Source organism: Etheostoma spectabile, chromosome 11, assembly GCF_008692095.1.
Source record: "Etheostoma spectabile isolate EspeVRDwgs_2016 chromosome 11, UIUC_Espe_1.0, whole genome shotgun sequence".
NCBI classification, from domain to species: domain Eukaryota; kingdom Metazoa; phylum Chordata; class Actinopteri; order Perciformes; family Percidae; genus Etheostoma; species Etheostoma spectabile.
In genome coordinates this window covers 8730098-8747937 of record NC_045743.1, presented here as the reverse complement: position 1 = coordinate 8747937, position 17840 = coordinate 8730098, and the positions used below count along the sequence as shown (strand labels likewise).

General features: G+C 38.0%; 1 protein-coding gene across 2 annotated transcripts in view; it reads left to right on the top strand.

Annotated features, from left to right (window-relative positions):
• The window catches only part of rapgef4a (Rap guanine nucleotide exchange factor 4a), a 32220-nt gene that overhangs the window by 6076 nt on the left and 8304 nt on the right, over positions 1 to 17840 (top strand). For both annotated transcript variants that reach the window (XR_004334017.1, XM_032528937.1), the window contains exons 5-15: positions 8478 to 8550; positions 12164 to 12228; positions 13282 to 13332; positions 13446 to 13552; positions 13946 to 14067; positions 14168 to 14351; positions 14451 to 14535; positions 15015 to 15075; positions 15222 to 15298; positions 15408 to 15554; positions 16028 to 16143. Coding sequence is in view for 1 of the 2 variants with exons in the window: in XM_032528937.1 (XP_032384828.1) it covers positions 8478 to 8550; positions 12164 to 12228; positions 13282 to 13332; positions 13446 to 13552; positions 13946 to 14067; positions 14168 to 14351; positions 14451 to 14535; positions 15015 to 15075; positions 15222 to 15298; positions 15408 to 15554; positions 16028 to 16143 (1088 nt within the window). In the remaining variant the exon portion in view is untranslated. The remainder of the gene's footprint in view (positions 1 to 8477; positions 8551 to 12163; positions 12229 to 13281; positions 13333 to 13445; positions 13553 to 13945; positions 14068 to 14167; positions 14352 to 14450; positions 14536 to 15014; positions 15076 to 15221; positions 15299 to 15407; positions 15555 to 16027; positions 16144 to 17840) is intronic.

Sequence of the window (17840 nt, the reverse complement as noted above, 5' to 3'; positions counted from 1 at the left end):
AGAGAGAGGCAGCCCATTTCCTCTGGGGCCGAAGGGCATCAGGGGCTGTTAGATTATGGGCTATGTGTCTGTGTCAGTGTGCGGTCCAGCAGCAGTGTGACCAGATACCTAACAGTGTTTGGATGTGTGGTAAGGATCACGTGGAAGTACTACTACGCTATATGTTTCACCTCTGCCCTCAGGAAACCTCTTCAGCAAGGTGTGTTTCAGATGAGATTTTGTTGCTTTTTCTACGCCCACATTGTTGGATTTTGTCCTTAGATCTCTCTGGTCTAGGTTGTTTTTGTGATGTGATGACACACAGCGAAGTTACTTCGCTTGGATGTTTAAGCTTCGCTGTGCATAAAAATGTATGTGCAGAGTTTGACACAAAGTTTTCACATTAATTTGTAGGAGGTGGAAAGTTTCTTTGTGCTCACCTTGAATTTGAGTTAAAGACATGAACAAATGAGCAGGTTTTTTTGAGATCACAACTAGTTTGTGAACTGATCATGGTCGTCAATCATGATATGCATCTTATAGAAGTGTCACATGGAAACCAGAAACATCCAGTGCACATACACTAATAACGGAACTTTCAGCTAAGTGGCAGACATCATTTGTCCAGCAGTTAAACATGTAAACAACGTACATACTTATAGATTCTGGACTTTTCAATAAGGGAGAAGGAGTAGATGTGCAAGGTAATTTGACTTTGTGGTGGAAAAAAAACATGATTCCAAGCAGAGTAAGATAACATGTGTTTCCTTTTTAAATCAGTTTCATCACTCCTACAGTCCAGGTATTCCAAATGAGGTATTCACTCTATGCTGTTTCCAGATGTACTTCTCCCGAAAACCATGACAACTATTTACAGCATCAGATGGATCTTCTGTTGTGCTTAGCTGGCTTTGCCTTGCAAGTCGGCCAAGCTGTAAATATAGGGCTTTTGAGTCAACATTCACATTATCAGCTTGTTGACAGATAATCATTACATGTGTTGTTACTACAACAGTTTCACAAAATTATTCTGCCTAGCACTGTGCTTATATATTCCCTCAGTATTGCCGCAATGCAGAGATTCTTATGTCGTATCTTGTAAATGGTGGCATCAGACTTCAGACTTTATCTGCCAGTTCTGATGCACTGTGGTGACAAACTGCCTCCAACTTCCCTGGGTGTCCAAGTGGCTGTTCAAATAAATGAAGTTTATCTGTTCACACAGGCTTTTTAAAACTTAAATAAATTTAGTTGTACAATAAAAAACCATAAGCTGCATAAGATCAGTGGTCTTATTGCTTACAGCCCTGAAAACCAGGTTGAACAGAGAAATACTCAATTGATTGATGCCAGCTGATTGCAAAGGAGTGATGTTAAGGGAAAGGTACCACCTACCCTGCTTTAAGCTGAGAAGGAAGCCCTGAAACAAAGTAACACACTTCCTCCTCTTCCTCCCACACAGATCTGTCCTCCTGTGGCCAAGCACTCTTCCAAAACTGTGCTGGAGTGAGCAAAGAATTGCCTTATAAAGAACCAATAGATAATATTATGTATTCATGATAGTCCATGTCAATTAATCAGTGTATATATCTCCAATTTTCTCTCAATAGCTTTATGGAATTGTGGATATGTATTTGGGGTTTAATGGTTCTTAAATGTGACTATAGTGTAAGTACACGTGGCAAAGTCATTTCTGTATTAGTGTCTATGGGTACTCATGTATGCAACTTTAACCTTTATTTTCTTATGGCTGCTGACTGCTACAACAACTGGGAGCGAGCAGCCCCGTGCTGTTTGTTTAACAGAGCAGACATGAGCCAAGCTCAGCACACACGGCCCCGCTGGCCGAAGCTTAGATGGCCTGATCATCAATTTTCTTTTTGTATCCTGCTTCCGATGGGCACTGTGATTGAAACAACACAATTGTGATTTTTGTTCGAAGGGTCATAAGACAGCTGTCGCACAGTCATGTCAGCCTGCATGTGGCCTGAATTGACCTGCTTTCATTATTTGGAAGAATTAATATTTTGAATGTCAGATGTGACAAATTACACTTTAGAAAGGTATGTATACATACTGTACCTATAGATAGAGACATATTTATGCATGTATTTTTTCATGCATGTTTGAGCTGGAGGCGTATCTGTTGGGTGCTAAGCATAGAGAATGGGTGGGTGGGTGGGGTTGGTGTGTCATCAGTCCATAGAAGAAGCCTGGTGGGCAGCCAGTGGAGAAAGCTGATGAACAGGAAGTGGCAGGGACGCAGCGTGCCCTCTGGTGTCTAAGGATTGGATGGAGGGGGGTTGGAAAAAGGAGGCCACATGGATCCTCTGGTGATTCAGCATCTAAGTAGAAAACCACATCCAGGGCTGGAGTCCCTCCAAGCGCACAAAGTATATTTGCATGGAAAGAGCAGGAAGATTATATCAAAACATTTCTGTTTTGTTCCCTTATCTCTGCTAACAGAGTTGTTACATCATTAACATCTGAACATCCCAAATCTGAACTCCAACCTGGAAAATAAAACATGTGCAACTGGAACTGGCCATGCAGATTTGTATTATCAGCTCAATTTCTGTGGTGCAGAATACTGTGTCCGCTGTAGAAAGAACAATGCTAAACTAAAATCATTCATCCGGCACACAAACTAGATTTCTCTCAGCTTTCATCTGCCATATCATTGCATTGTTCATGCGTTTGCACATCAAGTTAAACCACAGCATGGAGGAGCTGGCTAAACTGAATTCCAGCCAAAACAAAGAGTAAATCAATTTCAAATGTCAAATCAAATTTGTTACTGGCATGAGAAGTAAAGAAGGAAAATATTTTCTGCCTCAGTCCATTATAGACGTTCAAAATACATTTTGTAAAATTGCCTTGTCTTAAATGTGTGCCTGTTCAATACAAGCCTTTATTCCACCAAATTCAGGATGACCATGGTCAGATCTAAAATAAGAAATTATTTCCTCTTACGTGCGATTTTACGGAAATTACAACTAAGCTGCAGTCGTTACTGTCAGTTGGGGGTGTAAAGTGACATATTTGCCATGGGGATTCAGTGACACACACTGACATCTGCTCAGCCCCACCTCTCTGTTTATTAGTTACAGTACATCCCTTCTTTATCTTTTGACTCAAAATCAGTGAGACAGCAATTTACTGATGTGTCACCTTTTCGTAATGTGATAAATGGAGATATACTGTAGATGAAGAAATAACAAAAAAAGTTAAATAAAAGTGAACACCAAATGCCATGTACACATTAATTTTGTTATTCTCCTTGAGGCATCAAACATTACTGCTTGTCACCTATGGAAAGAAAGTAAGAACGAAAGAATTTTTGATCAGACATACCTAATCATAAAAGCAAGAATTTTCTATTATCATATTCATTGTTACAACCTTTATCATTTGTCATTCACAAACACGCAGCTATGACATGAGCTGATGAAGCTGCTTGTGCGATTTATTTGTGTAAGTGTGATTTGTTTATTTTATTCTCTAGGAATGTTCACATATTTTTACTTGAAAAGTAAGGGTTAAATTCCTTCACACTCCATTATTTTAGAGATTCAACATTCCAATATGGACCTTCGTCAGGCATCAAATTGACAATATAAAAACAACATCTTTATACTAAAGCAGCAACAACTAATTCTCAAACACCAGATAACCACATCAATGTTAATTAAAGCATCCTTAAAATCAGACAAATAATATAGCACATTGAAAACTTAATCTTGGGTATCCATATTATAATATTATAAGTGGAATTAATTTATTGTTGGAAAACACTCAGGGAGTTCAATGCAGCTGTCTTGGGACTTTGATAAGTAACAAGGTCAAAGATAAGACGCCATCTGGCATGTGTCCTTAGAGGAAGGAGCTCAGCGATAGGAACAGGATACTGGATGTGACTGTCTGTACATCTTCGACTTGGATTGGATGCACAAAGAAATTTACACACGTTAAACTGAATTCTACCGTTATGTCCAAGGAGTAAAAATGTCCTCCTGAGGGGTTATAAGTTGACAAAAACAGCAGAGACATTTTTGCAATAATTGTTTTAATATTTCAGATTTTAACTCTTACAACTTGTGAAGGTGGTCAAGCTGAAAATGAGCAACTACTCTGATCATGAGAAAGACAGAGAGCAAGAGAGAGAGAGAGAGAGAGAGAGAGAGAGAGAGAGAGAGAGAGAGAGAGACCCTGGTGCTCAGTGACTGGAGTTGAGTTATCACCTAGCAACTGCTGCTCAGAAGAAGTCAGTGGCTGACTGGCACTCTGCTGGGCTGACACAGTCTGCTGCTGTGGTGACGGAGCTGCTGGACCACGCTCCATCTGACTCATGACTCTTTAACAACTGGATTTATATCCTTGGGGTGTTTCTTTACGTCTGGATTAAGAAGTTGTGGAGGATCTTCCAGTCATTAACAACAATAATAGGCTGCATGGGACGCTGGTAGCATTCTTTAGGTAATCCATGACAAACTTTTTAACAATTCAAGGCATTTGCTGCATGAGAATATATATAAGAATATAATATAAAAAATATATAGTGAAAGTGAAACAATGCTGGATAGAAATGTGTACAGAATTGTTCTTGCTGGTGTGCACACTATCTGGAAGAATTCAGAATTTGCCATCCAAATGTCAAATTAAAGTTCAGAATTTGCATTCCTACTAAAATCATTAAATTTTAGAATTCATATTGTAACTGTTTCTGTTTGGGAGGAAATCTAACAGAGCAGAAGAGAAGGGAAACTCTTAGGAGGGGTTTTCCTCCCAATTGTTCCCCCCAGGTGGCCTGAAGTGTGCTTGTGACAGTTCAGAATAATCAGTGATTGCTTTGAGAACAGTTTCCCTATGTAGGTTATGTAATCTGGCGTGAAGTATTCAAAATACAGCAGTGCATTCATGCACATTGATGCTCACAATGCAATCACGTGCTCAAGCGTGAAAGACAGAGGAGAAGCTTGAACTGCACTGATATGACTTCAATATCTTCACTGATATGTTGTTATGACATAAATAAGACTCAATGTATCTGTGAACACTTTAAAGCATAGCTATTCCATCAGATAGAGATATAGACTCACCCCATTTTGACAATATTTACAGTGTTTTTACAGTGTAAATATTGTCAGAAATATTCAAAATAAATATTGAATAGGTGAACAGGGAAAAAATTAACCATTAGTAGAAGTCAGGATTGAGGGATATGTAAGAGTTCTCCTGCTCCTGTGAACAGTGAAGTCAGTGTATGAGAGCAGATGAGCAAAAAACAAGCTTCACTGGAGGAAGACAGAATGGCACATCTGTTACTGCAGACATTTGTAAACCTCCCTTTCATGTAAGGATGAAAGCTGTGGATCATATGCTCAAATGACTCAGAGATGTGTTTACGCTGCATTTACCTAAATATTAGTCAAGTATATCAAATATTACTTTTTAAACAGTGTGAAAAGGTTTATAAAATAGCATTTTGTCCAATTTAAAGGAATATCATGCCAGAATCCCCGCTTCAAAGCACTGTATGCCTCTGCAAACCAGTAAAGTTGCAGTTTATTAGCATGTCTGTCCAGACTCATATAACATATATAAAAGGTATCACGGTAAGTGTATTTCTTGGTGAAACATGGACGCTTGGCACACATCGTCAACATGGCAACACAGAAGATCTTTAAAGTGGCCACCCAAAAGGAGTGTCACCAATTCAGTATCCAACCAAATGTCTCCTCTTCTCTGCCGGAGTTATAGCATTGAATAATAGTCAAAAAAGTGTGTTTACAGAACATTATGACGTCACAGTAAAGACACTTTTTTGTATAAAATGTCATCACTTCATCATTTTATCCTATTAGACATGTGTGTGAAATGTTGTCATAATAAGTTGTAGGAATTCTTAAGTTATGGCCAAAATTGTGTTTTGTGAGTTCACACAGTCACTTTGACCTTTGATCCTCAAAATCTTCTCAGTTCATCCTTGAGTCCAAGTGGACGTTTGTACCAAATGTGAAGGGATTCCCTCAATGTGTTCATGAGATATTGCGGTCACAAGGACAGGCATTCTTATCTACTTTTATAAACGTAAATGCATTATTAAAAGCTGGGTCCTAAAACATTAAGAAAGAGCTTGTGCACTTGTTAATAGTTGATCAAATTTAACATTTAACAGATTAAATTTGTATCACTTTTAACACTGTCTGTCAGTCATATCCTTTAGCTATGCAAGCCACTAAATATCTTAAAGATGTTTGGCTTTCTAACTTGGGAGATCTACTGCAAATAAGCAAAATATAAGTTGATGTTTCTGCTGTCTGGTAGTGATGGATTTCATTTGGAAGTAATGGATGTGATGGGATTCAGACTCCCTATTGTGGAAGCGTTTGTAAAACCTCTCAGTTTTTCAGAGTAAATCGGCTTAAAGGAACAGATCAAAATCTTCTCTAACGTAATGGAATCAGTTTATAGAAGTAACTAAATATTTTGTAAGAGACTGAATCAGACACTGTGAGCTGCCTGACTACACCCATGTGCTTGCTGTCAGGATGTCAGATCATGACAGATTATTTGACCCAGTCCAACACACGCCGCACCGCTTAAACAAAAGTGCACGTTCTGTTCAGAGCTTTCTGTGAGTCCCAGTGGAGTTTGTTTGTCCCTTATGACTATTGACTGTCTATTTGTCAGTGAATGCTGATGTGAAGCAACATCAGTGTGATCCAATAAAGCATTTAGCTACAGGTCTGCCTTTCCTCTACTACTGGAGACAATCTCTGTCAGTAGTATGGTCATACGTTATAAAGGGAAGTAAAATGGCATAGGATAAATTGATCATCAAAATTGTTGCAAATTCTGTGGATCGATTAATAGATTAAACAACTAACGGTTTGACCTCAGATAAAATATGCTTATAAAAAGATAAATAAAATCACACTAGAAAGGTCAGTGACTCAATGACATGCTGGATGTTGTATAACAAACAAATGCAAAGTGTGTCATTAGAGTCAGAGACATCATTACTAATAGAAACAGAGTGCTTTTTTGCACACCTGATAATGGACTTAAAGCCTCCTCTAAAACCACACCCACCCTGCATATTGTATTTAACCCCTCAGGGAGCATGGCTTTATTGGCTCAGAGGGGTTGAGTTCATTTGTTCATGTGCTGCTCAGTTTAAGTGCTCCCCCCTAATCCTTTAATTGTCAACAAAGATAGGCATGTTGAAGTGACTCTGGAGGCTTCAGTTCTGTTGATCAACTTTGAATATATAAATCTGTTTGCATGTGTACAAACACGGCTTCACAAAAGACACATTTTGATAATCTGAGTGTGGTGTTAGCGCGACATTAATCAATATTGTATTGTCTTAATGAGCAACAAGTTAATCCTTATTTTGGAGTAGATATGTGGTTTCAAAACTGAGGTCACTGAGATGTTTCTAAACTGAGATACAAAGCCGTGTGGCCCTTAAGGGTTGCTAAAGTGATTAACTGACCTAAGGGGGTAGTATTGAATTTAAAACATGACCTCTGAGAGTACATTACACATACAGGAACAAATGGCTCTTTAGTTCTAGCTTTTGTTCAATCTCCTAGACCAGATGATGGGGAGGTAGAGAGAACTGGTCGGTCACTAAGTGGTCCTCAATCAACTTTTTATCGACTCAGAACCTAGTTGCTTTACCACATAATCATTTTCAGTTGTCTTTTACCACAAATGAATCTTGATCCATGAGTCTACTTGACAAATTATTTATAAATCAGATGCAGATTTAATATATATATATATATATATATATATATATATATATATATATATATATATATATATAGATATGTACATATATATCTATATGTATAAACTTTATTTCAGACCCAGGGGATCCATATTACAGTAAAAGTAAGTACTTTCTGCAAGAGAGAAAGAATTCACAGCAGAATAGAAATCCCCATTAAATGATAATAACTAAATGGTTAACCTCAGTTGGCAAAATTTAAATATTTTCCATATATTTTGTTAGCTATCGAATGCTAATCCAGCTTTCTGAAATGCTTTTACGTCTCTTCAGCTACGGTTGAATTGACCTCTGTTCACTAACTAACAAAAACATGACATTTACACAAAAGTAAATGATCTGAGTATGTCTTCAGTGATGGTGATCCTGCCCTGTAAAGCTGTGTGTGAGTGGTTTATTGAAAAAGGCAAGATCTCTGGCTAAATTCTAAATATTTATCCAGAGTATAAACTGTGAAAGGCTGCTGTTAAGTCACATTACCACACACACTTGGCGATGGGACATTACCTTGGCCTCCCATGGACAAGTTGATAAAGTGATGAGACACAAGGACAAAGCTTTCTTTACCCAGTTATAAAACTGCTTATTGACACATAATGCGCTGCAATCATATTACACGTTTCTGTAAAATTGATCATTTATTGTAAGCTATTGACTGCTATAACTGATTTGTCCTTGTATTTTCCGATTTTCATAGAAATATCATAAGTACATGGCTGGCCTGCTCTCCCCACCCTATGGTGTGATGGACAGCGGATGTAGTGGTGACAGTAAGTAGCCCTTAATTACTGTTTACATTTTGAAGTGGTTTAGGCTCAGCAATCACACATTTTATTCCTAAATTTGTCAGTTTTTGTTATTGTTGTCATATTCACCTTCACACAGTGCAGACCGTGAAAGAGTCAAAAGCATTTTTGGAACTTTGAATTAAATTTAATTGTAACAGGATCTTCAAGACAAGCTCCTAAATGTTCAAAGGTTGCAGTTGGTGCGCACGGAAGGACGCTCTGGGACAGTGTTACATAATTAGCGTTACATAATTAGAAACAGGTACAGAAGTGCGTTTGGTTTATTTTTAGCTGCTTTCATATCAGTTACATGAGATTTAAAGGCACAGATAAGAAAAATAAGAGTATGCAGATTCTATGCAGATTGTCTTTGATGTATTTATCAAGATGAACACTGTTCACAGTAAAATGGTGTCATTTTACTTTTTAAATATTCCCTAAAGTAACTTTGATTTTGTTTGTATAATGAGATTGTACAATCTTTAGGTAATATAACATATACACATACATATGTAATACTTTTATTTTAATCCCCTTACTGTCCAACTGTCCATCTTCTTACATTGTGATATAGGCTGATACTTTTATTTATTTTTTTCTGTTGGAAGTTAACTCAATATTAACTTTGCTTAAACAGACTACTTACCTTCTTCAAAGTCATGTACCATAAAAATGACAAACAGCAGTGAGAAAATCCATAGAGCCGGTTGGCCCACTGGCAGTGGGTTCACTACTACAGTATGTTGTAATGTTTATGTTTATGTTTATTTATTGACTACTGTAGCCTTTTGGGCTGCTTTTAAAAGTTGATGTGTCTGCTGTAGTATTTATCTCTGCAACATGCTGTGTAGCAGCACTGTAAAAGCAGGGCCCTTGGTATTTCTTTTGCGGTATACAGTGGAGTACTTAGGGGATTTACAGTATGTACTCTATGCATGAATACACCAAGACAGAAGTCACACGAGCATCAAGCCGCTGGAGGCTGATGCACTCTCCTGTAGAATACATCTACAGTAACTTATTTGTTATGTAACTCTACTCACATGAATTAAACATATTTTAAATAGTTTTTTTGTTAAAACAATGCTGTGCTTCTGCAGAACTTTGTTGCAAACAGGTAGAGCTTTTAAAGTCAGCATTTTTTCACTCAGTCATGCATTCAGTAACACTCTAACTGAGCACAACTTATTCCACTATTGTTCAATAAAAAAACACGTTCAACATATTCTATCTAGATCTTACCTTTTACCAACAAATTCAATTTACATTTTTATAACTTACATCTTATCTTGAATAAATAAAATTATGTACAAATGTGTTAACTTCTAAAAAAAGCAATAAACAAGTACAGATTCCATACAGGATGTTTTAGGTTTAACATTGTCATACGTAAATTACAAAATCCAATGTTTGTCATTGCTTTCTAAAATGACCAGTATAAGTCAACTTCAATTTTATTTGTGTTATTTGTTGATGGCAATGAGGTGGGCAGGAAGTATAAACACATACAAGACACATAAATACATACAAGCTCTACACACAGTCCAACTGGAATACAACATTCAAGAAGGAAATGGCTGCAGGTATAAAGCAGTATTTGTACCTGTTACTCCTTACAGATAGACATCTCAGATGGGAGCCAGACGGCAAGGACTGAAATTCAGAAAATAAGGAGCGGGAACTGTCAGAGCAAATAGCATTAGCTTTCATGAGTATCTGTCCAACTCAATGGAGTTTGAAGCCCCCAACGTCAACTTCCAGGCAGCGCTGCAACCGTTGACTTCAAGGCACCTAACCTTAACCCTAACATGAAGAATAACCAAACTTGTTTTTTGAAGGAGGTTTTGAAGTGTTTTAATCACACCAGTGGTCCCCTGGTTCCTGTGCCTGTGCCCCTGGCAGCGCCCATCCCGGGTGTTGTGTTTTAACCCTGACCTAACCCTAACCCTAACCATTGCCTAATCCTAGTGACTGCCAGGCAGCGCTGCCTGGAAGGCGATGTTGGGGGCTTGAAACAACGAACACCATCTGTCGATGGAACAGGTGACAATGTGTACTGTTGGTAGTGATGGTCAAATGAAGCTTCGCAAACCACTGTCTTTATTGTCTTAGCTAGCTAAATGATGCTCTCTGTTCAAAGAAAAAGGTTAAAGGAATGGCAATTCAGTGTCACACCATCTAGTGAGCTCAGAAATGAAAGACAGTGGTTCGTGAAGCTTCATTTGACCATCCCTAACTGTTGGACACCCAATATCTTGTTGCTCATCTTCCCACCTCTGTTTAGTGCAGTTTTTAACTTAATGTTAAGATTTCAGAACAAACAGAGAAGGGACAAGGTCAGGACAGATTCAATATAAGATCTGTAGAACAGAATCTACAAATTCATCAACTACAGGACCGTGGCTGTTTTAATTGTCGTAAAGGAGGCTGACCATCACAGAGTCATCATCAACTGTGACTCAAATGAGTAATTTTGTTTAAATGTATTATACTATTTAAGGCTCGGGAAAGTCTGTACTTGTTACTGTGGTTTGTGCATCCAGTTTTACTTCTTTCTGATATAAGCAAACCTTTAGCAGCAATGGTTACTATTGCTGAATGTGTTTGTCCTACTAAAAAACTTGTCAATTTATTGTATTGTATTTTGTTATTTAGTCTACATGCTAAAAAATATTATGCAACAGAAAATAACTTTTACATACATTTACAAAAATGATCAGGAATTTAAAATAGCCAGGAATTAAACAAAGCATTGTGAACAAAGTTGCTCAAGCTTTATTCCTGGATGTATAGCCACAATATGACCCATCTGTTCCACTTTCTATGTATTGTGTAGATTCTGTGTCTGTATAGCTGAGTTCTTCCTGCAGATACAGTTCTGACTGAGCAGCGTTGACTGATTATGTCATTTGTTAAGGGTACAAGCTTAAAGCTCCTAACACAGAGAAATTACTACAGCTTACAAACCTCATGCAGGACTGTAAGATATCCTCATTTACATCACTTTACTGACCATACAAGATTTGAGTAATAATGCCTAATGGCATGATTATTTAAGAAGAACTGTTAATTAAAAAAATATGTTCAGTATAGATTTGTTAAAAAAGTATTTTTTCTCTAAAATGTAAGCGCATGTTCACACCAGAGACAATTGATCTGACGTTCCAAACAGTGGATCTACAGAAGAATCTTTTTACGTTGCATAAAAATATAAGAGGAAAATGAGGACCCTCTAGTTTTCAGCCACAACCACTTAATTTGTAAAAATCACATTAAGCTAAAGATTATAGAGTATTTTATACTTTTTTTATAAGTTAATTTGTGGTGTTTTGCATTTATTTTATTGTTTTAAAGACTTACAAAGTATAACTATATGTTTATATATACAGTGCTTTGTTGTTCTATATTTACTTTGCCTACTTTTAAAATCAAATTTCAAGGATTAAGTGGCTTTACACTTTTTTAACACCTGGACCTGCAGAGTCTCTGTACTACATTTCCTCTGGTTGGAGAATAGGACTTTCTTCTCAGTGATCGTTGTTTGTCACACATCTTAATTCACTTCATTAATATAATCTCTGTTTTCTCCCACAAGGAATGCCGGAAAAAGAGAACATAAGTGACAACTCATTTGTTTCAGTCTCCAAACATCAGAATAAGGTAGTTTAACTGACACACATGAAATATTTGTATGACTTATTGTTATGTGATGGAGAGAGACAAAAAGTGAGATGATACTGGTTCTTTGGCCTTGTTCTTGTCTAGGGTAGTGTCACTGTACATGGTTTGACATTTAAACCTATGGGTTATAACTCATTCTGTGCTTTTATTTTTGCCTGATGTAATGGCATCCTTTACCGTTATTCGTCTCTCTAACAGAGGATGGAAAAGAACACGGAATGTGAAGTTTGTATAAAGGTGGTCTAAATATAAACAATAAGACTGGAGTTTTTGTCTCCATCCATAACAGTTCCTGTCCCACCTCTCTCCTGTTGTCGTTTCCTGACCACTGTCTTGATAACGTTGCACTACAGCTGATTTATGGTGCACTGTGCTTTGTTCCTACATAGAGTTTAGTCACAACATGGCCACAAGATTATTTAAAAATAGCTTGTTTTATTTTTATGTAACACACAAACAGCTCTAATTTGCTTTAACATATGCTATAAATAATAAGTATGAAAGCCCGGCTTCTTTGGGTACTGAGTGGACAAATTTTCTTGTAAATAAATCATGAACTTTAATGCCTCCACATAAATGCACGAGTTATGCTGCTCTCCAAAGCATGCAGAGTGCACTTTAAATGTCACAGCCCTGCAGCCCACCCCATGGCCCTAGTGGGGGAAAAAAATAAACAAAAACACATTTTCATACGGTAATTGACAATATCTGTGTCCAATTTAAGCAATTGAATGAATCAAGAGTCTGGCAACACACTATTATTATTACAGGAAGCAATATAGAAAGCTGTACGTACAATTAAAGTTGACAGCTAAAGTCAGTGAAGAAGACATCCTGTGAGAAGAAAAACACTTGACTTGTCTGGCGTGTTGTTGTTTTCCTGATGTCTTTTATTAGCAATTACTGGACTGTTGTTTCCCACAACAGCTTTAAATCTCATCTGATTCCTGTGATGTTGAGCCTCAGTTTGATTGTCATCCATGGTGTGTTTTATTTCAATTGCCCTTATATTTGTTTCATTTTATTTTGCAGAAGTCATTCATTGAAAGTCCAGCCAAATCTCACCTTAAATGCATTTCTCAGGTATTAAACACAATCCACCTACTGAATGTAGGGGCTGATCATTACCTGTTTATGTGGCTGGTACTCAGTGGGACTTTCCTGTGCCAAGCTTTAACTTGAGTTCTACTGTGCAGGTCCCGTCTGAGAAGATCCTGCGTGCGGGTAAGATTCTCCGTAACGCCATCCTCTCCAGGGCGCCTCACATGATCAGAGACAGAAAGTACCATTTGAAGACATACAGGTTAGTTGGCATCTTAATTCTTCGTTATTTTTTAGGGAGATTGCAACATGCAATTCAATTAAATTCAGAATACTGTATTAGTCTCACAAGGGGCAATGTGAGGGAAGCGACAATACAAACAATTCATTCACACACATGAAAGCAATCTGACAATACAAATATGAGTGTGTAAAGTTGAAAGAAAGGTAGAAAAAAAGTGAAAACCACCAATGAAATGTAACACCTTATCGGTCTTATTTAACCTCCTGACTGTTTAGCAGTTTAGTATAACAACCGAAACAAAAAAAAACAAAGAACAGGGAGATTCAATTAAGAAAATCAGACAAAATATATTATGTAACTGCTGCTCAGCCTTGTATAAGATCTTATATAGAATGTTCCTGTCTTTCTCAGGCAGTGTTGCGTGGGGACAGAGTTGGTTGACTGGCAAATGCAACAGAGCTCATGCATCCACTCTCGTATTCAGGCTGTGGGCATGTGGCAGGTGCTGCTGGAAGAAGGTGTTCTCAACCATGGTGAGACTCTGTGTGATGTCTGTGTCTGCACCACGTGTTCATGCAAAGCAGTGATTTCTAAATAAATTTAAACCCTGCTGTCTTTGTTGTTGTGACGCAGTGGACCAGGAGCTGAGCTTCCAGGACAAGTACCTTTTCTACCGCTTTCTGGATGACGAGCAGGAGGATGCTAGTTTACCCGATGAGGAGGAGAGGAAAGAAAGCCAAGAGGAGCTGCAGGACACCCTGCTTCTTCTCTCACAGATTGGACCTGACGCCCACATGAGGATGATTCTGAGCAAACAGTATGGCTATAAGGCAATGATCTCTTAAGCAATAATAAATAAAGTGAATTGGTGCAGTGATAATGTTATGATTTTATTTACATATTTCCTGTTTTTTAGTCCCTCTGAAAGAACAGCAGATGATTTGGAGATCATTTATGAAGAGCTGCTCCATATAAAGGCCTTATCTCACCTATCCACCACTGTGAGTTTTCTTTCTTATGTGGTCACATGACCCCCTGTTGTCACTGTGCAGACAGTAATCTTAATTCTGTTTCAAGTGGCATAAAAAATATGCTCAACTCTTCAGAAAAGTGTCATATTTAAGAGCAGATTGAAGGAAAAGATGCAGGCATGCAAACCGAACACACCTACTGTACCTGTGTAGCCGTAACATAATTGATCACATATTTAAAAACATTTTAATACATGTTCAACAAGTAAAATCATTAATTTGCATTGCTGCTAGGATTCACTAAAAATTACAAGTTATGTGAGAATTGCTGAAAACTGCATGGCTTTCTATGGATTTTGACTTTCATTCAATTTTAGGAACATCTGTTTTACACTGGCAGTATTGACTAGTGGGAGAGTAAAACTTTGCATGGTTGTACTCTTTCTGGTTGCTCCCTGTTGCAGACAATTTGTGTTCATATTAATCGTCATGAGTTATACATTCTGCAGGTGAAGAGAGAACTGGCAGGAGTGCTGATCTTTGAGTCTCATGCAAAGGCAGGAACCGTGTGTAAGTAATGTGATAAAATAAGTGACCTTTTCAAACAGCCAGTGCCAAACAATTAAATTAATAAATGCATTTAAGAGTCAGAATTAATCCAACAAATCCCAATTTAGAGTATATCAGACTGCCTAAAATCTTCTTTTCTCTCTTAGTGTTCAGTCAGGGGGAGGAGGGTACATCATGGTATATTATTTTGAAGGGCTCAGTCAACGTTGTCATCTATGGAAAAGTATGCATTTGAGCTCACATCGTTTCTAATAACAATAAAATGATCATTTTGCTCCGACCAGAGCATTGATTAATTGGTCAGTAACTGATCAGTATGCTGTGTCTCGCAGGGTGTTGTTTGCACTCTTCACGAGGGAGACGACTTTGGAAAGCTCGCTCTAGTCAACGATGCCCCCCGAGCTGCCTCCATTGTCTTGCGAGAGGACAACTGTCACTTCCTGAGAGTCAACAAGGAGGACTTTAACAGGATTTTAAGGGTGAGTTTCTGTACATCTTTGATGATTTTACAGGGACATTTAAAAAAAAAAAGCTCTATTGCCCTCTGTTGGCAAAACCTCAGCAATGCAGCCATAAAAGACATTTTATGTATCCTTTGAGATAGTACTCCAGACCTTTGCACCCATTAGCTTAGTCATCTTAATATGAAATATGTTGTTAATGACTTATATTACTATATTTCAAGCTAGAGATAAAATGCTGATTTGGGGTTAATTAACTGTGGATGAAAACTTGTGTGGAAAACGGGAACTCTCCTCCAGCAGGCCACTGCTTGTTCAGGTAGTAAACCAACCTGCTACCTCATGATACTGGATAGATAAGAATCTATTAAAAACAAAAAAAGGCTCAGACAGAACTACACACAACCTTACAGCTCACACAGCTTCTTGCTCAAAGTGTACAGTTTAAGATGCATAACTTATGTGCACGGTGTGTGTGTATTTGTGTGAAGGACGTGGAGGCCAACACGGTGCGTCTGAAGGAGCATGGTCAGGATGTTCTGGTGTTAGAGAAGAGTCTCGGCAGCAGTCGAACCTCCAACCATGGAGCCTCGTCCTCCCATTACAAGTAAAAGCACCCATAATCCAATCTACTAGACTTTACACAGGAATTATTAAAATGCAGGGTGCGTGTGTGTGTGTTGTAGATCTTTGCAGAACAATTTATGATCCATAGAAATTCTTATTTCTGTCTGGCAGGTGTTGTAAAATGACAACACTTTTAGTTCCCCTATGTACTATTTATAAGCAATATATAAACATGGAATACATGGGTGATGTGTAGCAGGGGAATGATGACCAAAACGCAAGAAGAGGCAGGCAAACAGAATGGATAAAATGTCCGGAAATTTATTGTCCAACAGTGAAACAAAACAAATATCCAAAAAGCCAAAAACAAGTGCAAAAATACAAAAAGGTCCGGGGGAAAAAAGGCAAGAAGAAAATAAGAACCAAAGACAGGGAAAAAACTCACTAGGAAACAGGACGCAGGAACGGGAACAAACAGCAGGACGAGGTACATACAAGCAGACGAACCAGAACGATCTGACAAGCAATGAGGGAAGCACAGACACTAAATACACAAGGTCATGAGGTAACGAGAGGCAGGTGACAAGAGGGCAGGGAAGCAGGTGGAAAACATCAGGTAAGAGTGGGAAGACACCGGAAGTAAAACTAAAGACAAGAGGAGACAAAAACCCAACTTCAAAATAAAACAGGAAACAGAACATACGACACTTGGGAACACCAGACCGGGGAGGAACAAGACAAAAAACCCAACTCAAAAAAAACAAGATAAAAAACAAGACACTTAAACAGAAACGGGACTACAAACACAACGAAGACCAGTGAAAAAAGCAAACGAAAAGGGAAAACACAGATTAAAAAAACAAACCTTTACAACACGTAATAAAGGGATACCCTTTAAAAACCTCTTGGAGACTGTGTTATAAAAGCAAGACAATGGGGAACTCAAGCTAGCTAAGATTAAACCTTAACATGCATCAGTAAATTACACATAAGTGAGTGAAACCTACTAGTACCTTGACTGTAGCTTTAATGCTTAATAGTGACGTCAGCTGGGTAAATTAAAAACTTAAATGACGTTCTAGCAACAATTGAATCTTACAGTTAGAGTGCATGACATAAAAAAGTACAGTTGTGTATTTACATTAGAAAAGAGCCAGCGTAAATTATCTTAATGGGTGCCAATCCTGTGCCTGCACCACAAGTGTAAACTGTGGAAAACATTCTGTCACTGCCATATTATGCGTATAATAATGAATATGGCACGAGCCCAGTGGAGGAAGGCAGATTAAGTCACCAATGACTTTTGGGTGTGCCGCTTCGATAAACAGCTGCTGCAACACATAGATGCTCAAAACTTTGAAAATGTCATACTACAAGTACCATTGAGTGGTTATGGTAATGAAAAAACTGTCATGCCCACTGTGAGGAGAGTGCGATTTAAGCGCGCAGCGTCACTTGTGTACGAGAGTACGTTTGCGATGCATCAGTATGACAAGTAGCATGTAAGATGCTAACGAGAGACTTCTGAAATGTCAATACAGTAAAAATGTACCAAATTGACAAAGTTGGTTCACTGCTGGCTACAAGCTAGCAATCAAACACAACAAAGGCTGTCACTGGAATGGCGTTTTGAGCTAACGTTAGCAATCAAACAATCATAGCTAGACAGCTAAAAGGTTTTTGAAATGATTCCCATCTTTTGTTATTGTTTGTAATGAGAAAAGTTTATTATTTCAT